The sequence below is a fragment of the Carcharodon carcharias genome, assembly GCF_017639515.1.
Source record: "Carcharodon carcharias isolate sCarCar2 chromosome 24 unlocalized genomic scaffold, sCarCar2.pri SUPER_24_unloc_1, whole genome shotgun sequence".
Taxonomy (NCBI): domain Eukaryota; kingdom Metazoa; phylum Chordata; class Chondrichthyes; order Lamniformes; family Lamnidae; genus Carcharodon; species Carcharodon carcharias.
In genome coordinates this window covers 3,084,239-3,108,912 of record NW_024470584.1, presented here as the reverse complement: position 1 = coordinate 3,108,912, position 24,674 = coordinate 3,084,239, and the positions used below count along the sequence as shown (strand labels likewise).

The following is a 24,674-nucleotide window of genomic DNA, read 5'->3' as shown; positions in this document are numbered from 1 at the left end:
CCCAACCCCATCCCCAAACCCCCAAGCCCCAACCCCACCCCCCAACCCCACCCCCCAAACACCCAACCCCCAACCCCACCCCCTAAACCCCCAACCCCCAACCCAACCCCCCAAACCCCCAACCCCCAAAACCCCCAACCCCACCCACCAACCCCCAACACCACCCCCCAAACCCTCAACCCCCAACCCCCAAACCCACCCCCAACCCCCAAACCCCCACCCCCCAACCCCCAAACCCCCACCCCCCAAACCCCCAACCCCACCCCCAAACCCCCAACCCCATCCCCCAAACCCCAACCCCACCCCCCAACCCCACCCCCCAAACCTCCAACCCACAACCCCACCCCCCAAACCCCAATCCACCCAGCAAACCCCCAACCCACCCCCCAAACACCCAACCCCACCCCCCAAACCCCCAACCCCAAACCCCCAACCCCACCCCCAAACCCCCAACCCCCAAAACCACCAACCCCCAAAACCCCAACCCCCAACCCCACACCCAAACCCCCAACCCCACCCACCAACCCCCAAACCCACCCCCCAAAACCCCAACCCCACCCCCCAAACACCCAACCCCCAAACCCACCCCCAACCCCCAAACCCCAAACCCCACACCCCAAACCCCCAACCCCACCCCCCAAACACCCAACCCCCAACCCCCAAACCCACCCCCAACCCCCAAACCCCACACCCCAAACCCCCAACCCCAACCCCCAAACACCCAACCCCATTCCCCAAACCCCAACCCCACCCCCAACCCCCCAACCCTGAACCCCCCAACCCCACCCCCAAACCACACCCCACCCCCCAAACCCCCAACCCCCAACCCCACCCCCAAACACCAATCCACCCAGCAAACTCCCAACCCACCCCCCAAACACCCAACCCCCAAACCCACCCCCAAAACCCCCAACTCCAACCCCCAACCCTACCCCCCAAACCCCCAACCCCCAACCCCACATCCCAAACCCCCAATCCCAAACCTCCAACCCCCAACCCCAAACCCCACCCACCAACCCCAACCCCCAACCCCCCAACGCCAAACCCCCAATCCCCAAACCCCCAACCCCCAAACCCCCCACCCCAAACCCCGCCCACCAACCCCACCCCCCAACCCCAACCCCAAACCCCCAACCCCAAACCCCAACCCCAAACCCCATCCACCAACCCCTACCCCCAACCCCACACCCCAAACCCCCAACCCCAAACCCCACCCACCAACCCCAACCCCCAACCCCACCCCCCAAACCCCAAACCCCACCCCAACCCCAAACCCCACCCCCAAACCCTCAACCCCAAACCCCAAACCCATAACCCCCAACCCCAAACCCCACCCACCAACACCCAACACAACCCCACTCACCAACCCCAAACCCTCAACCCCAAACCCCACACCCAACCCCCAACCCCAAACCCAAACCCCCAAAACCCAACCCCACCCCCAACCCCAAACCCCACCCCCCAAACCCCAACCCCAAATCCACAACGCCAAACCCAAACCCCAACCCCCAACCCCAAAGCCCACCCCCCAAACCCCCAACCCCAAACCCTCAACCCCAAACCTGCAACCCCCAACCCCAAACCCCAACCCCAACCTCACCCCAACCCCAAACGCCAACCCCCAACCCCAACCCCCAACCCCCAACCCCACCCCCAAACCCCACCCCCCAACCCCAACCCCCAACCCCAACCTCACCGACCAACCCCAAACCCCAACCCCCAACCCCACCCGCCAACCCCAAACCCCACCCCCCAACCCCAACCCCCAACTCCACCCCCAACCCCACCCCCAAACCCCAACCCCACCCCCCAACCCCCACACCCCAACCCAACCCCCCAACCCCCAGCCCCACCCCCAAACCCCACCCCACCAACCCCAAACCCCAACCCCAACCCCCAACCCCAAACCCCAACTCCATTCCCAAACCAACCCCACCCCCAACACCAACCTCACCCCCCAACCCCAAACCCCAACCCCACCCCCAACCCCCAACCCCACCCCCAACCCCAAACCCCAAACCCCAACCCCACCCCCAACCCCCAACCCCCAACCTCACCCCCCAACCCCACCTCCCAACCCCCAACCCCCCAACCCCAACCCCAAACCCCAACCCCTTCCCCCAACCCCCAACCCCAAAACCCAACCCCATCCCCATCCCCCAACCCCAAACCCCAACCCCCAACACCACCCCCCCCAAACACCCAACCCCATCCCCAAACCACCAAACCCCAACACCACCCCACAGACTAGCACCACTCACCCCCCCCCCCCAATACCCCCAACCACCCCCTCAGACTGGGACTACTGACCACCCCCACAACACCCCCCCCACCCCTCAGACTGCGACCACTCACCTTCTCCCAACCCCACCCACCCCCCCTCAGACTGGCACCACTCACCCCCCTCAACACTCCACCCTCACTCAGACTGGAACCACTCAACCCCCCCAACACCCCCCTCAGGCTGGGAGCACTCACCCCCCCCCCAACACCCCTCTCACACTGGGAGCACTCACCCACCAACCCCACCCCACTGCACCCCCTCAGACTGGGACCACCAACCCCCCCAACCCACCCCCCCCCCCCTCAGATTGGGACCACTCACCCCCCTCAAAACCCCCCCCTCAGACTGGGAACACTCACCGACCCCCCCCCCCCCACCTCCGACTGGGACCACTCAACCCCCACAACCCCCACTGAGATGGGGATCACACAACCCCCCCCCCCCCACACCCCCCATCAGACCGGGACCACTCACCCCCTAACCACCCGCTCAGACTGCGACGACTCACACCCCCCCACCCCCCTCAGAATGGAACCTCTCACCCCCCAACCCCGCCCCCACCATCAGACGGGGAACACGCACCACCCCCCCCCTCAACGCCTCAGACTGGGACTCTGTGTAACCTCCACCCCTACAACCCTCCCTATCTCTGTAATCTCCTCCAGCCCCTACAACCCTCCCTATCTCTGTGACCTCCTCCAGCCCCTACACCCCTCCCTATCTCTGTAACCTCCTCCAGCCCCTACACCCCTCCCTATCTCTGTAACCTCCTCCAGCCCCTACACCCCTCCCTATCTCTGTAACCTCCTCCAGCCTCTACAACCCTCCCTATCTCTGTAACCTCCTCCAGCCCCTACAACACTCCCTATCTCTGTAACCTCCTCCAGCCCCTACAACACTCCCTATCTCTGTAACCTCCTCCAGCCCCTACACCCCTCCCTATCTCTGTAACCTCCTCCAGCCCCGACAACCCTCCCTATCTCTGTAACCTCCTCCAGCCCCCAACAACACTCCCTATCTCTGTAACCTCCTCCAGGCCCTAACCCCTCCCTATCTCTGTAACCTCCTCCAGGCCCTACACCCCTCCCTATTTCTGTAACCTCCTCCAACCCCTACAACCCTCCCTATCTCTGTAACCTCCTCCAGCCCCTACAACCCTCCCTATCTCTGTAACCTCCTCCAGCCCCTACAATTCTCCCTATCTCTGTAACCTCCTCCAGTCTCTACATCCCTCCCTATCTCTGTAACCTCCTCCAGACCCTACACCCCTCCCTGTCTCTATAACCTCCTCCAGAACCTACACCCCTCCCTCTCTCTGTTATCTCCTCCAGTCCCTACACCCCTCCCTATCTCTGTAACCTCCTCCAGCCCCTACAACCCTCCCTATCTCTGTAACCTCCTCCAATCCCTACAACCAGCCCTATCTCAGTAACCACCTCCAGCCCCTACAGCCCTCCCTATCTCTGTAATCCCCTCCAATTGTACTCCCCTCCCTACCTCAGTAACCTCCACCAGTCCCTACACCCCTCCCTATCTATGTAACCTCCTCCAGCCCCTACACCCATCCCTATATCTATAACTCTCCTCCAGCACCTACACACCACCCTATCTCTGTAACCTCCTCCAGTCCCTAACCCCTCCCTAACTCTGTAACCTCCTCCAGTCCCTACACCCCTCCCTATCTCTGTAACCTCCTCCAGCACCTACATACCTCCCCATCTCTGTAACCTCCTCCAGCCCCTACAACCCTCCCTATCTCTGTAGCCTCCTCCAGCCCCTACAACACTCCCTATCTCTGTAACCTCCTCCAGCCCCTAAAACACTCCCCATCTCTGTAACCTCCTCCAGCCCCTACACCCCTCCCTATCTCTGTAACCTCCTCCAGCCCCTACAACCCACCCTATCTCTGTAACCTCCTCCAGCCCCTACACCCCTCCCTATCTCTGTATCCTCCTCCAGTCCCTACATCCCTCCCTATCTCTGTAACCTCCTCCAGTCCCTACATCCCTCCCTATCTCTGTAACGTCCTCCAGCCCCTACACCCCTCCCTATCTCTGTAAGCGACTCCAGCACCTACACCCTTCCCTATCTCTGTAACCTCCTCCAGCCGCTACAACATTCCACATCTCTGTAACCTCCTCCAGTCCCTACAACCCGTTCTCTGTAACGTCCTGCAGCCCGTGCAACCTTCCCTATCTCTGTAAACTACTCCAGGCTCTACATCCCTCATCTCTGTAACCTCCTTCATCCCCACAACCCTCCCTATCTCTGTAACCTCCTCCAGCAGCTACACCACTCCCTATCTCTGTAACCTCCTCCAGCCCCCACAACCCTCTCTATCTCTGTAACCTCCTCCAGCACCTACAACCCTCCCTGTCTCTGTAATCTCCTCCAGCCCCTACAACCCTCCCTATCTCTGTAACCTCCTCCAGGACCACAACCCTCCCTATCTCTGTAACCTCCTCCAGTCCCTACAACCCTCCCTATCTCTGTAACCTCCTCCAGGCCCTAACCACTCCCTAACTCTGTAACCTCCTCCCGCCAGTACAACCCTCCCTATCTCTGTAACGTCCTCCAGCCCCTACACCCCTCCCTATCTCTGTAACCTCCTCCCGCCCCTACAACATTCCCAATCTCTGTAACCTCCTCCAGCACCAACAACCCTCCCTATCTCTGTAACCTCCTCCAGCACCTACAACCCTCCCTATCTCTGTAACCACCTCCAGCCCCTACACCCCTCCCTATCACTGTAACCACCTCCAGCCCCTACAACCATCCCTATCTCTGTAACCTCCTCCAGTCCCGACACCCCTCCCTATATCTGTAACCTCCTCCAGCCCCTACACCCCTCCCTATCTCTGTAACCTCCTCCAGACCCTACACCAATCCCTATCTCTGTAAACTCCTCCAATCCTTACATCCCTCCCTATCTCAGTAAACTCCTCCAGCCCCTACACACCTCCCTATCTTTGTAGACTCCTCCAGTCCCTACACCCCTCCCTATATCTGTAACCTCCTCCAGCCCCTACACCCCTCCCTATCTCTTTAACCTCCTCAAGCCCATACACCCGTCCCTATCTCTGTAACCTCCTCCAGCCCCTACACCTCTCCCTATCTCTGTAACCTCCTCCAATCCTTATATCCCTCCCTATCTCTGTAACCACCTCCATTTCCTATATCCCTCCCTATCTCTGTAAACACCTCCAGTCCCCGTGTGCCTCCCTATATCTGTAACCTCCTCCAGTCCCTACAACCCTCACTATCTCTGTAACCTCCTCCAGTCCCTACAACCCTCCCTACCTCTGTATCCTGCTCCAGCACCTGTGACCCTCCCTATATCTATAACCTCCTCCGGCACCAACAACCCAACCTAACTCTGCAACCTCCTCCAGCCCTTACAACCCGTTCTCTGTAACGTCCTGCAGCCCGTGCAACCTTCCCTATCTCTGTAAACTACTCCAGGCTCTACATCGCTCATCTCTGTAAACTTTCCAGCCCCACAACCCTCCCTATCTCTGTAACCTCCTCCAGCCCCTACAACCCTCCCTATCTCTGTAACCAACTCCAGCCCCTACAACACTCCCTATCTCTGTAACCTCCTCCAGCACCTACACCCTCCCTAACTCTGTAACCTCCTCCAGCCCCTACAACCCTCCCTGTCTCTGTAACCTCCTCCAGCCCCTACAACCCTCCCTATCTCTGTAACCTCCTCCAGGACCACAACCCTCCCTATCTCTGTAACCTCCTCCAGTCCCTACAACCCTCCCTATCTCTGTAACCTCCTCCAGGCCCTAACCACTCCCTAACTCTGTAACCTCCTCCCGCCAGTACAACCCTCCCTATCTCTGTAACGTCCTCCAGCCCCTACACCCCTTCCTATCTCTGTAACCTCCTCCAGCCCCTACAACCCTCCCTATCTCTGTAACCTCCTCCAGCACCAACAACCCTCCCTATCTCTGTAACCTCCTCCAGCACCTACAACCCTCCCTATCTCTGTAACCACCTCCAGCCCCTACAACCCTCCCTATCTCTGTAACCTCCTCCAGCACCAACAACCCTCCCTATCTCTGTAACCTCCTCCAGCACCTACAACCCTCCCTATCTCTGTAACCACCTCCAGCCCCTACACCCCTCCCTATCACTGTAACCACCTCCAGCCCCTACAACCATCCCTATCTCTGTAACCTCCTCCAGTCCCGACACCCCTCCCTATCTCTGTAACCTCCTCCAGCCCCTACACCCCTCCCTATCTCTGTAACCTCCTCCAGACCCTACACCAATCCCTATCTCTGTAAACTCCTCCAATCCTTACATCCCTCCCTATCTCAGTAAACTCCTCCAGCCCCTACACACCTCCCTATCTTTGTAGACTCCTCCAGCCCCTACACCCCTCCCTATCTCTGTAACCTCCTCCAGCCCCTACACCCCTCCCTATCTCTTTAACCTCCTCAAGCCCATACACCCGTCCCTATCTCTGTAAGCTCCTCCAGCACCTACACCTCTCCCTATCTCTGTAATCTCCTCCAGGCACTAACCCCGCCCTATCTTTGTAAACTCCTCCAGCCCCTACAACAATCCCCATCTCTGTAACCTCCTCCAGCCCGTAAAACCCTCCCTATCTCTGTAACCTCCTCCAGCCCCTAAAACCGTCCCTATCACTGTAACCTCCTCCAGCAAATACAACCCTCCCTATCTCTGTAACCTCCTCTATCCCCTACAACCCTCCCTATCTCTGTAACCACCTCCAGCCCCTGCAACCCTCCCTATCTCTGTAACCTCCTCCAGACCCTACAACGCTCCCTATCTCTGTAGCCTACTCTAGCCCCTACAACCCTCCATATCTCTGTAACCTCCTCCGGCCCCTACAACCCTCCCTATCTCTGTAAACTCCTCCAGCAACTACAACGCTCCCCATCTCTGTAACCTCCTGCAGCCCCTAAAACCCTCCCTATCTCTGTAACCACCTCCAGGCCTTACAACCCTCCCTATCTCTGTAAACACCTCCAGTTTCTACATCCCTCCCTATCTCTGTAACCTCCTCCATTCCCTACATCCCCCCCATCTCTGTAACCTCCTCCAGTCTCTACAACTCTCCCTATCTCTGTAACCTCCTCCAGGCCCTATATCCCTCTCTATCTCTGTAACCACCTCCATTTCCTATATCCCTCCCTAACTTTTTAACCACCTCCAGCCCCTGTGTCCCTCCCTATCTCTGTAGCCTCCTCCAGTCGCTACAACCCTCCCTACCTCTGTATCCTGCTCCAGCACCTGTGACCCTCCTTATATCTATAACCACCTCCGGCACCAACAACCCAACCTAACTCTGCAACCTCCTCCAGCCCCTACAACCCGTTTTCTGTAACGTCCTGCAGCCCCTGCATCCTTCCCTATCTCTCTAACCTACACCAGGCTCTATATCGCTCATCTCTGTAACCTCCTCCAGCCCCACAACCCTCCCTCTCTCTGTAACCTCCTCCAGCACCTACACCCCTCCCTATCTCTGCAACCTCCTCCAGCACCTACAACGCTCCCTATCTCTGTAACCTCCTCCAGCCCCTAACCTCTACCTATCCCTGTAACCTCCTCCCGCCCCCACACCACTCCCTATCTCTGTAACCTCCTCCAGCACCTCCAACCCTCCCTATCTCTGTAACCTCCTCCAGCACCTCCAACCCTCCCTATCTCTGTAACCTCCTCCAGCACCTACAACACACCCTATCTCTGTAACCTCATCCAGCCCCTACACCACTCCCTATCTCTGTAACCTCCTCCAGCACCTCCAACCCTCCCTATCTCTGTAACCTCCTCCAGCACCTACAACACACCCTATCTCTGTAACCTCATCCAGCCCCTACACCCCTCCCTATCTCTGTAACCTCCTCCAGTCCCTACACCCCTACCTATCTCTGTAACCACCTCCAGCCCCTACACCACTCCCTATCTCTGTAAACTCCTCCAATCCCTACATCCCTCCTTAATCAGTAACCTCCTCCAGACCCTAACCCCGCCCTATCTTTGTAACATCCTCCAGCCCCTACAACACTCCCCATCTCTGTAACCTCCTCCAGCCCCTACAACACTCCCCATCTCTGTAACCTCCTCCATCCCCTACAACACTCCCTATCTCTGTAACCACCTCCCGGCCCTACAACCCTCCCTATCTCTGTAACCTCCTCCAGCCCCTAAAACCCTCGCTATTTCTGTAACCACCTCCAGACCCAACAACCCTCCCTATCTCTGTAACCTCCTCCAGCCCCTACAACCGTCCATATCTCTGTAACCTCCTCCAGCCCCTACAACCGTCCATATCTCTGTAACCTCCTCCAGCCCCTACAACCCTCCCTATCTCTGTAACCACCTCCCGGCCCTACAACCCTCCCTATCTCTGTAACCTCCTCCAGCCCGTACAACCGTCCCTATCTCTGTAACTTCCTCCAGCTCCTACAACCCTCCCTATCTGTGCAACCTCCTCTAGCAACTAAAACACTCCCTTTATCTGTAACCTCCTCCAGCCCCAACAACCTTCCCTATCTCTGTAACCTCCTCCAGACCCTACAACCCTCCCTATCTCTGTAACATAATCTAGCCCCTACAACACTCCCTATCACTGTAACCTCCTCCAGTCCCTACAACTCTCTCTATCTCTGTAAGCTCCTCCAGCCCCTACAACCCTCCCTATCTCTGTAACCCCCTCCAGCCCCTACAACCCTCCCTATCTCTGTAACCTCCTCCAGCCCCTACAACCCTCCCTACCTCTGTAACCTCCTGCAGCCCCTACAATACTCCCTATCTCTATAACCTCCTCCAGCCCCTACAACCCTCCCTATCTCTGTAAGCTCCTCCAGCCCCTACAACCCTCCCTATCTCTGTAACCACCTCCAGGCCTTACAACCCTCCCTATCTCTGTAACCTCCCCCAGCCCCTACAACCGTCCCTATCTCTGTAACTTCCCCCAGCCCCTACAATCCTCCCTATCTCTGTAAACATCTCCAGTTTCTACATCCCTCCCTATCTCTGTAACCTGCTCCAGCCCCTACAATCCTCCCTATTTTTATAACCTCCTCAATTCCCTACATCCCCCCCATCTCTGTAACCTCCTCCAGTCTCTACAACTCTCCCTATCTCTGTAACCTCCTCCAGGCCCTATATCCCTCCCTATCTCTGTAACCACCTCCATTTCCTATATCCCTCCCTATCTCTGTGACCACCTCCAGCCCCTGTGTCCCACCCTATCTCTGTAACCTCCTGCAGCCCCTACAATCCTCCCTATCTCTATAACCTCCTCCAGGCCCTACAACCCTCCCTATCTCTGTAACCTCCTGCAACCCCTACAATCCTCCCTATCTCTATAACCTCCTCCAGCCCCTTCAACCCTCCCTATCTCTGTAATCTCCCCCAGCCCCTACAACCCTCCCTATCTCTGTAACCTCCTCCAGTCCCTACAACCCTCCCTCTGTAACATCCTCCAGTCCCTAAAACCCTCACTATCTCTGTAAACTCCAGTCCCTACACCTCATCCCTGTAACCTCTTCCAGTCACTACAACCATCCCTATCTCTGTAACCTCCAGCCCCAACAACCCTCCCTATCTCTGTAATTTCCTCCAGCCCCTACAAACTCCCTATCTCTGTAACCTCCTCCTGACCCTACAACCCTCCCTCTGTAACATCCTCCAGTCCCTAAAACCCTCACTACCTCTGTAACCTCTAGTCCCTACACGTCATCCCTGTAACCTCCTCCAGTCCCTACAACTCTCCCTATCTCTGTAACCTCCTCAAGGCCCTATATCCCTCCCTATCTCTGTAACCACCTCCATTTCCTATATCCCTCCCTATCTCTGTAACCACCTCCAGCCCCTGTGTCCCTCCCTATCTCTGTAACCTCCTGCAGCCCCTACAATCCTCCCTATCTCTATAACCTCCTCCAGGCCCTACAACCCTCCCTATCTCTGTAACCTCCTCCAGCCCCTACAACCCTCCCTATCTCTGTAACCTTCTCCAGTCCCTACAACCCTGCCTCTGTAACATCCTCCAGTCCCTAAAACCCTCACTATCTCTGTAAACTCCAGTCCCTACACCTCATCCCTGTAACCTCTTCCAGTCACTACAACCCTCCCTATCTCTGTAACCTCCAGCCCCAACAACCCTCCCTATCTCTGTAATTTCCTCCAGCCCCTACAACCCACCCTATCTCTGTAACCTCCTCCTGACCCTACAACCCTCCCTCTGTAACATCCTCCAGTCCCTAAAACCCTCACTACCTCTGTAACCTCTCTCCCTACACGTCATCCCTGTAACCTCCTCCAGTCCCTACAACACTCACTATCTCTGTAACCTCCAACCCCTACAACCCTCCCTATCGCTGTAACCTCTTCCATTCCCTAGAACCCTCCCTATCTCTGTAACCTGCTCCAGCCCCTGTGACACTCCCTATCTCTGTAACCTCCTCCAGCCCCTACAACCCTCCCTATTTTTATAACCTCCTCCATTCCCTACATCACCCCCATCTCTGTAACCTCCTCCAGTCTCTACAACTCTCCCTATCTCTGTAACCTCCTCCAGTCCCTATATCCCTCCCTATCTCTGTAACCACCTCCATTTCCTATATCCCTCCCTATCTCTGTAAACACCTTGAGCCCACGTGTCCCTCCCTATATCTGTAACCTCCTCCAGTCCCTACAACCCTCCCTACCTCTGTATCCTGCTCCAGCACCTGTGACCATCCCTATATCTATAACCTCCTCCGGCACCAACAACCCAACCTAACTCTGCAACCTCCTCCAGCCCCTACAACCCGTTCTCTGTAACGACCTGCAGCCCGTGCAACCTTCCCTATCTCTGTAAACTACTCCAGGCTCTACATCCCTCATCTCTGTAACCTCCTTCATCCCCACAACCCTCCCTATCTCTGTAACCTCCTCCAGCAGCTACACCACTCCCTATCTCTGTAACCTCGTCCAGTCCCTACAACCCTCCCTATCTCTGTAACCTGCTCCAGCCACTACAACACTCCCTATCTCTGTAACATCCTCCAGCCCCACAACCCTCCCTATCTCTGTAACATCCTCCAGCCCCACAACCCTCCCTATTCCTGTAACCTCCTCCAGCACCTACACCGCTACCTATCTCTGTAACCTCCTCCAGTCCCTACAACCCTCCCTATCTCTGTAACCTCCTCCAGGCCCACAACCCTCCTTATCTCTGTAACCTCCTCCAGCACCTACACCGCTCCCTATCTCTGTAACCTCCTCCAGTCCCTACACACCTCCCTATCTCTGTAACTTCCTCAAGGCCCTAAACACTCCCTAACTCTGTAACCTCCACCCGCCAGTACAACCCTCCCTATCTCTGTAACCTCCTCCAGCCCCTACAACCCTCCCTATCTCTGTAACGCCCTCCAGCCCCTACAACCCTCCCTATCTCTGTAACGCCCTCCAACCCCTACAACCCTCCCTAACTCTGTAACCTCCTCCCGCCAGTACAACCCTCCCTATCTCTGTAACGCTCTCCAGCCCCTACAACCCTCCCTATCTCTGTAACCTCCTCCCGCCAGTACAACCCTCCCTATCTCTGTAACGCCCTCCAGCCCCTACAAACCTCCCTATCTCTGTAATCTGCTCCAGCCCCTACAACCCTCCCTATCTCTGTAACCTCCTCCAGCACCGACACCGCTCCCTATCTCTGTAACCTCCTCCAGTCCCTACAACCCTCCCTATCGCTGTAAACTCCTCCAGCCCCTACACACCTCCCTATCTCTGTAACTTCCTCAAGGCCCTAAACACTCCCTAACTCTGTAACCTCCACCCGCCAGTACAACCCTCCCTATCTCTGTAACCTCCTCCAGCCCCTACAACCCTCCCTATCTCTGTAACGCCCTCCAGCCCCTACAACCCTCCCTATCTCTGTAACGCCCTCCAACCCCTACAACCCTCCCTATCTCTGTAACCTCCTCCTGCCAGTACAACCCTCCTTATCTCTGTAACGCCCTCCAGCCCCTACAAACCTCCCTATCGCTGTAATCTGCTCCAGCCCCTACAACCCTCCCTATCTCTGTAAACTCCTCCAGTCCCTACACCCCTCCCTATCTCTGTAACCTCCTCCAGCCCCTACACCCCTCCCTATCTCTGTAAACACCTCCAGCCCCTACACCCCTCCCTATATCTTTAACCTCCTCCAGCACCTACACCCCTCCCTATCTCTATAACCTCCACCAGTCCCTACACCCCTCCCTATCTCTGTAACCTCCTCCAGCACCTACACCCCTCCCTATATCTTTAACCTCCTCCAGCCCCTACACCCCTCCCTACCTCTGTAACCTCCTCCAGCCCCTACAACCCTCCCTATCGCTGTAACCCCCTCCAGCCCCTACAAACCTCCCTATGTCTGTAACCTCCTGCAGCCCCTACAACCCTCCCTTTCTCTGTAACCTCCTCCAGCCTCTACAACCCTCCCTATCTCTGTAATCTCCTCCAGCCCCTACAACCCTCCCTCTGTTACCTCCTCCAGTCCCTACAACCCTCCCTCTGTAACATCCTCCAGTCCCAAAAAACCTCACTATCTCTGTAACCTCCAGTCCCTACACCTCATCCCTGTAACCTCCTCCAGTCACTACAACCCTCCATATCTCTGTAACCTCCAGCCCAAACAATCCTCCCTGTCTCAGTAATCTCCTCCAGTCCCTACACCCCTCCCTATCTCTGTAACCTCATCCAGTCCCTACAACCCTCCCTATCTCTGTAACCTCCTCCAGCCCCGACAACCCTCCCTATCTCTGTAACCTTCAGTCCCTACACCTCATCCCTGTTACCTCCTCCAGTCCCTACAACCCTCCCTATTTCTGTAACCTCCAGCCCCTACAACACTCCCCATCTCTGTAACCACCTCCAGGCCCTACAACCCTCCCTATCTCTGTAACCTCCTCCAGCCCCTACAACCATCCCTATCTCTGTAACTTCCTCCAGCCCCTACAACCCTCCCTATCTCTGTAACCTCCTCCAGCCCCTACACCCCTCCCTATCTCTGTAACCTCCACCAGCCCCTACAACCCTCCCTATCTCTGTAACCTCCACCAGCCCCTACAACCACTCCTATTTTTATAACCTCCTCCATTCCCTACATCCCCCCCATCTCTGTAACCTCCTACAGTCTCTACAACTCTCCCTATCTCTGTAATGTCCTCCAGTCCCTATATCCCTCCCTATCTCTGTAACCACCTCCAGCCCCTGTGTCCCTCCCTATCTCTGTAACCTCCTCCAGGCCCTACAACCCTCCCTACCTCTGTATCCTGCTCAAGCACCTGTGACCCTCCCTATATCTATAACCTCCTCCGGCACCAACAACCCAACCTAACTCTGCAACCTCCTCCAGCCCCTACAACCCGTTCTCTGTAACCACCTGCAGCCCGTGCAACCTTCCCTATCTCTGTAACCTACTCCAGGCTCTACATCCCTCATCTCTGTAAACTTTCCAGCCCCACAACCCTCCCTATCTCTGTAACCTCCTGCAGCCCCTGCAACCTTCCCTATCTCTGTAGCCTACTACAGGCTCTACATCGCTCATCTCTGTAACCTCCTCCAGGCCCACAACCCTCCTTATCTCTGTAACCTCCTCCATGCACCTACACCGCTCCCTATCTCTGTAACCTCCTCCAGGCCCACAACCCTCCCTATCTCTGTAACCTCCTCCAGCCCCTACAACCCTCCCTATCTCTGTAACCTCCTCCAGCCCCTACAACCCTCCCTATCTCTGTAACGTCCTCCAGCCCCTACACCCCTCCCTATTTCTGTAACCTCCTCCCACCCCTACAACACTACCAATCTCTGTAACCGCCTCCAGCCCCTACAACCCTCCCTATCTCTGTAACCACCTGCAGCCCCTACACCACTCCCTATCTCTGTATCGTCCTCCAGCCCATACACCCCTCCCTATCTCTGTAACCTCCTCCAGCCCCTACACCCCTCCCTATCTCTGTAACCACCTGCAGCCCCTACACCCCTCCCTATCTCTGTAACCTCCTCCAGTCCGTACACCCCTCCCTATCTCTGTAAACTCCTCCAGCACCTACACCTCTCCCTATCTCTGTAACCTCCTCCAGCACCTACCCCCCTTCCTATCTCTGTAACCTCCTCCAGTCCCTAAACCCCTCCCTATCTCTGTAACCTCCTCCAGTCCCTAAACCCCTCCCTATCTCTGTAAGCACCTCCAGCCCCTACACCACTCCCGATCTCTGTAACCTCCTCCAATCCCTACATCCCTATCTCAGTAACCTCCTCCAGTCCCTACACCCCTCCCTATCTCTGTAACCTCCTCCAGCAAATACAACACTCCCCATCTCTGTAACCTCCTGCAGGCCCTACAACCCTTCCTATCTCTGTAACCACCTCCAGGCCCTACAAACCTCCCTATCTCTGTAACTTCCTCCAGCTCCTACAACCCTCGCTATTTCTGTAACCTCTTCTAGCAACTAAAACACTCACTATATCTGTAACCTCCTCCAGCCCCAACAACCCTATCTCTGTAACCTCCTCCAGACCCTACAACCCCGCCTATCTCTGTAACCTGCTCAAGCCCCTACAACACTCCCTATCTCTGTTACCTCCTTCAGTCCCTACAACTCTCCCTATCTCTGTAAGCTCCTCCAGCCCCTACAACCCTCCCTATCGCTGTAACCCCCTCCAGCCCCTACAAACCTCCCTATGTCTGTAACCTCCTGCAGCCCCTACAACCCTCTCTATCTCTGTAACCTCCTCCAGGCCCTACAACCCTCCCTATCTCTGTAATCTCCTCCAGCCCCTACAAAACTCCCTATCTCTGTTACCTCCTCCAGTCCCTACAACCCTCCCTCTGTAACATCCTCCAGTCCCTAAAAACCTCACTATCTCTGTAACCTCCAGTCCCTACACCTCATCCCTGTAACCTCCTCCAGTCACTACAACCCTCCCTATCTCTGTAACCTCCAGCCCCTACAACCCTCCCTATCTCTGTAATCTCCTCCAGCCCCTACAACCCTCCCTTATCTCTGTAACCTCCTCCAGTCCCTACAACCCTCCCTCTGTAACCTCCTCCAGTCCCTATATCCCTCCCTATCTTTGTAACCTCCAGTCCCTACACCTCATCCCTGTAACCTCCTCCAGTCCCTACAACCCTCCCTATCTCTGTAACCTCCTCCATTCCCGACAACCCTCCCTATCTCTGTAACCTCCTGCAGCCCCTGCAAACCTCCCTATCTCTGTAACCTCCTCCAGCCCCTACAACCCTATTTTTATAACTTCCTCCATTCCCTACATCCCCCCCATCTCTGTAACCTCCTCCAGTCTCTACAACTCTACCGATCTCTGTAACCTCCTCCAGCCCTTATATCCCTCCTTATCTCTGTAACCACCTCCATTTCCTATATCCCTCCCTATCTCTGTAACCACCTCCAGCCCATGTGTCCATCCCTATATCTGTATCCTCCTCCAGTCCCTATAACCCTCCCTACCTCTGTATCCTGCTCCAGCACCTGTGACCCTCCCTATATCTATAACATCCTCCGGCACCAACAACCCAACCTAACTCTGCAACCTCCTCCAGCCCCTACAACCCGATCTCTGTAACCTCCTGCAGCCCCTGCAACCTTCCCTATCTCTGTAACCTACTCCAGGCTCTACATCCCTCATCTCTGTAACCTCCTCCATCCCCACAACCCTCCCTATCTCTGTAACCTCCTCCAGCCCCTACAACCCGATCTCTGTAACCTCCTGCAGTCCCTGCAACCCTCCCTATCTCTGTAACCTACTCCAGTCCCTCCAACCCTCCCTATCTCTGTAACCACCAAGAATCTCTACAACCCTCCCCATCTCTGTAACCTCCTCCCGTCCCTGCAACCCTCCCTATCTCTGTAACCTCCTCCCGTCCCTACAACCCTCCCTCTGTAACCTCCTCCAGTCCCTATATCCCTCCCTATCTTTCTAACCACCTCCTTTCCCTATATACCTCCCTATCACTGTAACCACCTCCAGCCCCTGTGTGCCTCCCGATCTCTGCAACCTCCTCCAGCCACTACAACCCTCCCTGTCACTGTAACCTCCTCCAGACCCTACACCCTCCCTATCCCTGTACCCTACTCCAGCCCCTACAACCTTCCCTATCTCTGTAACCTGCTCCAGCCCCTACACCCACCCTATCTCTGTAACCTCCTCCAGCCCCTACACCCTCCCTATCTCTGTAACCTCCTCCAGCCCCTACACACTCCCTATCTCTATAACCTCCTCCAGCCCCTAAACCCTCCCTATCTCTGTAACCTCCTCCAGCCACAACCCTCCCTATCACTGTAACCTCCTCCAGTCCCTACAACCCTCCCTATCTCTGTAACCACCTCCAGTCCCTACAACCCTCCCTATCTCTGTAACCTTCTCCAGTCCCTATACCCCTCCCTATCCCTGTAACCTCCTCCAGCCTCTACAACCCTCCCTATCCCTGTAACCTCCTCCCGTCCCTACAACCCTCCCTATCTCTGTAATCTCCTCCAGTCCCTACAACCATCCCTATCTCTGTAACCTCCTCCAGCCCCTACAACCCTCCCTATCTCTGTAACCTCCTCCAGCCCCTACAACCCTCCCTACCTCTGTAACCTGCTCGAGCCCCTGTGACCCTCCCTGTATCTATAACCTCCTCCGGCCCCAACAACCCTCCCTAACTCTGCAACATCCTCCAGCCCCTACAACCCGATCTCTGTAACCTCCTGCAGTCCCTGCAACCGTCCCTATCTCTGTAACCTACTCCAGCCTCTACGTCCCTCCCTATCTCTGTAACCTCCTCCAGCCCCTACAACCCTATCTCTGTCACCTCTTGCAGTCCCTACAACCCTCCCTATCTCTGTAACTGCCAGTCCCTATAACCCTCCCTATCTCTGTAACATTCTCCAGCCCCTACAACCCTCCCTATCTCTGTAACCACCTCCAGCCCGTGTCCCTCCCTATCTCTGTAACCTCCTCCAGCCCCTACAACCCTCCCTATCACTGTAACCTCCTCCAGCCACTACACCCTCCCTATCCCTGTAACCTCCTCCAGCCCCTACAACCCTTCCTACCTCTGTAACCTCCAGTCCCTACAACCCTCCCTATCACTGTAACCTCCTCCAGCCCCTACACCCAATGTCTGTAACCACCTCCAGTCCTTACAACCCTCCCTATCTTTGTAACCTCCTCCAATCCCTATACCCCTCCCTATCTCTAACCACCTCCAGCCCCTACAACCGTCCCAACTCTGTAACCTCCTCCAGCGCCTACAACCCTCCCTATCTCTGTAACCTCCTCCAGCTCCTACAACCCTCCCTATCTCTGTAACCTCCTCCAGCAAATACAACACTCCCCATCTCTGTAACCTCCTGCAGCCCCTACAGCCCTTCCTATCTCTGTAACCACCTCCAGGCCCTACAACCCTCCCTATCTCTGTAAGCTCCGCCAGCCCCTACAACCCTCCCTATCTCTGTAACCTCCTCCAGCCCCTACAACCGTCCCTATCTCTGTAACTTCCTCCAGCTCCTACAACCCTCACTATTTCTGTAACCTCCTCTAGCAACTAAAACACTCCCTATATCTGTAACCTCCTCCAGCCCCAACAACCCTATCTCTGTAACCTCCTCCAGACCCTACAACCCACCCTATCTCTGTAACCTACTCAAGCCCCTACAACACTCCCTATCTCTGTTACCTCCTTCAATCCCTACAACTCTATCTCTGTAAGCTCCTCCAGCCCCTACAACCCTCCCTATGTCTGTAACCTCCTGCAGCCCCTACAACCCTCTCTATCTCTGTAACCTCCTCCAGGCCCTACAACCCTCCCTATCTCTGTAATCTCCTCCAGCCCCTACAAAACTCCCTATCTCTGTTACCTCCTCCAGTCCCTACAACCCTCACTCTGTAACATCCTCCAGTCCCTAAAAACCTCACTATCTCTGTAACCTCCAGTCCCTACACCTCATCCCTGTAACCTCCTCCAGTCACTACAACCCTCCCTATCTCTGTAACCTCCAGCCCCAACAACCCTCCCTATCTCTGTAATCTCCTCCAGCCCCTACAACCCTCCCTCTGTAACATCCTCCAGTCCCTAAAAACCTCCCTATCTCTGTAACCTCCAGTCCCTACACCTCATCCCTGTAACCTCCTCCATTCCCTACAACCCTCCCTATCTCTGTAACCTGCTCCAGCCCCTGTGACACTCCCTATCTCTGTAACCTCCTGCAGCCCCTGCAAACCTCCCTATCTCTGTAACCTCCTCCAGCCTTACAACCCTTCCTATCTCTGTAACCTCCTCCAGCCCCTACAACCCTATCTCTGTAACCTCCTCCAGCCACTACACCCCTCCCTATCTCTGTAACCTCCTCCAGCCCCTACAACCCTCCCTATCTCTGTAACCTCCTCCAGCCCCTACAACCCTCCCTATCTCTGTAACCTCCTCCAGCCCCTACACCCACCCTATCTCTGTAAGCTGCTCCAGCCCCTACACCCTCCCTATCTCTGTAACCTCCTCCAGCCCCTACACACTCCCTATCTCTATAACCTCCTCCAGCCCCTAAACCCTCCCTATCTCTGTAACCTCCTCCAGCCACAACCCTCCCTATCACTGTAACCTCCTCCAGTCCCTACAACCCTCCCTAGTTCTGTAACCTCCTCCAGCCTCTACAACCCTCCCTATCTCTGTAACCTCCTCCCATCCCTACAACCCTCCCTATCTCTGTAATCTCCTCCAGCCCCTACACCCCTCCCTATCTCTGTAACCTCCTCCATCCCCTACAACCCTCCCTATCTCTGTAACCTCCTCCAGCCACTACACCCCTCCCTATCTCTGTAACCTCCTCCATCCCCTACAACACTCCCTATATCTGTAACTCTCCCATTCTTGGGACCCCCCCCTTCCTTTATTCTGGGAGCACTCATTCCCCCCCACCCACGGCAAAATTGTGGGACTCCTCCCCCCCACAGTGATGTCCCTCAGCCCTTCTGTTGCTGATCATGATCGTCCTGGGGCTCTGACTGAATCTGCCCGCCTCCTACCCCATCCCTCACCAACCTCTCTCTCTCTCTCTTCCCTTCCACAGACTCGCCACACAAGCCCAGGGCCCGGTTTGCCATCCTCGGCTGCGTGGCCATATTCTTGCTGCTCCTGTCCCTGCTCGCCTGCACCCAGAGCCGCCCGCCGGGGGAGCCTCTCGCCTCGCACTGGAAACTGCCGGAAAGGCGCCCGTGCTCGTCGGGCCAGAGGCTGCAGCCTTGAACCCCCCATGTCCTCCACGGTGTTGTCATGGACGAGCCCTTGGCACCTGCACAGAGTATCGCCGCCTGTACAGAATATCGCCGCCTGTACAGAGTATCACCGCCTGTACAGAATATCGCCGCCTGTACAGAATATCGCCACCTGTACGGAATATCGCCGCCTGTACTGAATATCGCCGCCTGTACAGAATATCGCCGCCTGTACAGAGTATCACCGCCTGTACAGAATATCGCCGCCTGTACAGAATATCGTCGCCTGTACAGAATATCGCCAGCTGTACAGAATATCGCCACCTGTACCGAATATCGCCACCTGTACAGAGTATCGAAACCTGTACAGATTATCGCCGCTTGTACAGAGTATCGCCACCTGTACAGAATATCGCCACCTGTACAGACTATCGCCGCCTGTACAGAGTATTGCCACCTGTACAGATTATCGCTGCCTGTAGAGAGCATCGCCACCTGTAGAGAGCATCGCCACCTGTAGAGAGCATCGCCGCCTGTGCGCGCGCGCGGAAGGTCAAGGACCCCACGATTATTGAACAAGTGACTGTGCGTGTGTGTGTAAGGAAAGCCCAGGTCTCAGGCGGCTACCAGGGCAAACAGGGGGCGAGTGCAGTTTAACCTGTTGCTCTTCGAACTCCATGCACCTGCTCTGTTGGCTTATCAACTGGGGACCGCAACAGTGAAACAACGGGCCAACTTTAACCAAGCTGTGCAGGGACAGTAATCCAACAGATCAGGCGGCACACTGGCATTCCGATTGAGTGGCTTGGCTACTTGCAACCTACCCACCGTCCCACTCACAGACTGGCTTTGATTTAATTCTAATCGCCCCCATCGCCTTCCAAGACTTGTGAGGATTCACCGCCAGCTCTCTCTGTCGCTGTAGCCCCTTTAACAATTGTACCATTTCATTTACGTCGCTTGTTTGAGAGTGGTTTTTGTATTTTTTATATATACGTATATTCTATACATACTCATTCTCTCTATCTCTCTCTCGCATTCGCTCTTTCTCACACTCACACACTCACATTTGACTGAGTCTGGCATCAAGGCAGTGAAACTGGAGTCAAGGGGAATCAGGGGGAAAACTCTCCACTGGCTGGAGTCATACCGAGCACAAAGGAAGATGGTTGTGGTTGTTGGAGGTCAGTCATCTCCGCTCCAGGACATCACTGCAGGAGTTCCTCAGGGTTAGTGTCCTCGGCCCAACCATCTTCAGCTGCTTCATCAATGACCTTCCTTCCATCATAAGGTCAGAAGTGGGGATGTTCACTGATGATTGCACAATGTTCACACCATTCACAACTCCTCAGATACTGAAGCAGAACATGTCCAAATGCAGCAAGACCTGGACAATATCCAGGTTTGGGCTGACAAGTGGCAAGTAACATTCACACCACACAAGTGTCAGGCAATGACCATCTCCAACAAGAGAGAATCTAACCATCTCCCCTTGATGTTCAATGGCATCACCATCACTGAATCCCCCCACTATCAACATCCTGGGGGTTACCATTGACCAGTAACTGAACTGGACCAGCCATATAAATACTGTGGCTACAAGAGCAGGTCAGAGGCTGGGAATCCTGTGGAGAGTAACTCACCTCCTGATCCCCCAAAGCCTGTCCACCATCTACAAGGCACAAGTCAGGAGTGGGATGGGACACTCTCCACTTGCCTGGATGAGTGCAGCTCCCACAACACTCAAGAAGCTCGACACCGTCCAGGACAAAGCAGCCCCGCTTGATCGGCACCCCATCCACAAATATTCACTCCCTCCACTCTGACACACAGTAGCAGCAGTGTGTGTACCATCTACAAGATGCACTGCAGGAATTCACCAAGGCTCCTTCGACAGCACCTTCCAAACCCACGACCAATACCATCTAGAAGGACAAGGGCAGCAGATAGATGGGGCCACCACCACCTGGAAGTTCCCTTCCAAGTCACTCACCATCCTGACTTGGAAATATATCGGCCGTTCCTTCACTGTCGCTGGGTCCAAATCCTGGAACTCTCTCCCTAACAGCACTGTGGGTGTACCTACACCACAGGGACTGCAGCGGCTCAAGAAGGTAGCTCACCACCAACTTCTCAAGGGGGCAATTAGGGATGGGCAATAAATGCTGGGCCCGGTCAGTGAAGCCCACACCCCAGAGTGAAAAAGACTCCCCATCAAATACATCTGCCCTACTTTGATCATCTTAAACTCCTCAATTAGATCACCACTAAATCATCTAAAGATGAGGGGTTACTCGCTCTGTGCAACCTTACCCTATAACTAAAGTACAGAGAGGTCAGGGGAGGAGAGCGAGAGAGAGAGAGGGGGTAGTAAGGTCAGACAGAGAGGGAGAGAGGGTACGATGAGCAGAGTGAGGGAGAGAGCGTGAAGGGCAGAGAGTGAGGGCACGAGGGGCAGAGTGAGAGAGAGAGGCAGATAAAGAGAGAGGGGCAGAGAGAGAAAGGGTGTGAGGGGCAGAGAGAGAGAGGGTGAGGGGCACAGAGAGAGAGGGTGTGAGGGGGAGAGAGAGAGAGACAGAGAGAGAGGGCGTGAGGGGTAGAGAGAGAGAGAGGGGTGAGGAGTAGAGAGAGAGAAAGAGGGTGAGGGGCAGAGAGAGAGAGGGTAAGGGCATGAGGGGGAAAGAGACAGAGAGAGGGCGTGAGGAGCAGAGAGAGAGAGAGGGCGTGAGGGGCAGAGAGAGAGAGAGAGGACATGAGGGGGAGAGAGAGATAGAGAGGGCGTGAGGGGCAGAGAGAGAGAGAGGGCATGAGGGACAGAGAGAGAGGGTGTGAGGGGCAGAGAGGTAGGGAGACAGAATGTGGGAGATGGGCTGAAGAGCCTCCTTTGGCCCCTGTGCTGAAACCGGGCAGGTTTCGTCACAATCTGAATAACACTGATAACACTGCCAAGGGTCACAATCTGAATAACACTGATAACACTGCCAAGGACCACAATCTGAATAACACTGATAACACGGCAAAGGACCACAATCTGAATAACACTGATAACACTGCCAAGGGTCACAATCTGAATAAAACTGATAACACTGCCAAGGGTCACAATCTGAATAACACTGATAACACTGCCAAGGGTCACAGTCTAAATAACACTGATAACACTGCCAAAGGTCACAGTCTGAATAACACTGCTAACACTGCCAAGGGTCACAATCTGAATAACACTGATAACACTGCCAAGGGTCACAGTCTGAATAACACTGATAACACTGCCAAGGGTCACAATCTGAATAACACTGATAACACTGCCAAGGACCACAATCTGAATAACACTGATAACACTGCCAAGGGTCACAGTCTGAATAACACTGATAACACTGCCAAGGACCACAATCTGAATAACACTGATAACACTGCCAAGGGTCACAGTCTAAATAACACTGATAACACTGCCAAGGACCACAATCCGAATAACACTGATAACACTGCCAGGGTCACAATCTGAATAACACTGATAACACTGCCAAGGGTCACAGTCTGAATAACACTGATAACACTGCCAAGGGTCACAGTCTGAATAACACTGATAACACTGCCAAGGGTCACAGTCTGAATAACACTGATAACATTGCCAAGGGTCACAGTCTGAATAACTCTGATAACACTGCCAAGGGTCACAGTCTGAATAACATTGATAACACTGCCAATGACCACAATCTGAATAACACTGTTAACACTGCCAAGGGTCACAATCTAAATAAAACTGATAACACTGCCAAGGGTCACAGTCTGAATAACAATTATAACACTGCCAAGGGTCACAATCTGAATAACAATTATAACACTGCCAAGGGTCACAGTCTGAATAACACTGAAAACACTGCCAAGGGTCACAATCTGAATAACACTGATAACACTGCCGAGGGTCACAGTCTGAATAACACTGATAACACTGCCAAGGGTCACAATCTGAATAACATTGATAACACTGCCAAGGGTCACAGTCTGAATAACACTGATAACACTGCCAAGGGTCACAGTCTGAATAACACTGATAACACTGCCAAGGACCACAATCCGAATAACACTGATAACACGGCCAAGGGTCACAATATGAATAACACTAATAACACTGCCAAGGGTCACAGACTGAATAACACTAATAAGACTGCCAAGGGTCACAGTCTGAATAACACTAATAACACTGCCAAGGGTCACAATCTGAATAACACTGATAACACTGCCAAGGACCACAATCTGAATAACAGTGATAACACTGCCAAGGGTCACAATCTGAATAACACTGATAACACAGCCAAGGACCACAATCTGAATAACACTGATAACACTGCCACGGACCACAATCTGACTAACACTGATAACACTGCCAAGGGTCACAGTCTGAATAACACTGATAACACTGCCAAGGGTCACAGTCTGAATAACACTGATAACACTGCCAAGGACCACAATCTGAATAACACTGATAACACGGCCAAGGGTCACAATCTGAATAACACTGATAACACTGCCAAGGACCACAATCTGAATAACACTGATAACACTGCCAAGGGTCGCAATCTGACTAACACTGATAACACAGCCAAGGACCACAATGGGAATAACACTGATAGCACTGCCAAGGACCACAATCTGAATAACACTGATAACACTGCCAAGGGTCACAGTCTGAATAACACTGATAACACTGCCAAGGGTCACAGTCTGAATAACACTGATAACACTGCCAAGGGTCACAGTCTGAACAACACTGATAATACTGCCAAGGGTCACAGTCTGAATAACACTGATAACACTGCCAAGGGTCACAGTCTGAACAACACTGATAACACTGCCAAGGGTCACAGTCTGAACAACACTGATAACACTGCCAAGGGTCGCAATCTGACTAACACTGATAACACAGCCAAGGACCACAATGGGAATAACACTGATAGCACTGCCAAGGACCACAATCTGAATAACACTGATAACACTGCCAAGGGTCACAGTCTGAATAACACTGATAACACTGCCAAGGGTCACAGTCTGAATAACACTGATAACACTGCCAAGGGTCACAGTCTGAATAACACTGATAACACTGCCAAGGGTCACAATCTGAATAACACTGATAACACTGCCAAGGACCACGGGCACCCGAACAGCG

The 24,674-nt window shown here is 54.5% G+C and overlaps 1 protein-coding gene across 2 annotated transcripts in view; it reads left to right on the top strand.

Annotated features, from left to right (window-relative positions):
* The window catches only part of LOC121273483 (CD276 antigen-like), a 60,741-nt gene extending 40,209 nt beyond the window's left edge, over positions 1-20,532 (top strand). The window contains exon 5 of one of the 2 annotated variants that reach the window (XM_041180650.1): positions 19,363-20,532. In XM_041180650.1, the coding sequence (XP_041036584.1) occupies positions 19,363-19,707 (345 nt within the window). In that variant the 3' untranslated portion in view covers positions 19,708-20,532. The remainder of the gene's footprint in view (positions 1-19,362) is intronic. The other variant, XM_041180651.1, reaches the window with a different exon arrangement.
* The last annotated feature ends 4,142 nt before the right edge of the window (positions 20,533-24,674 follow it).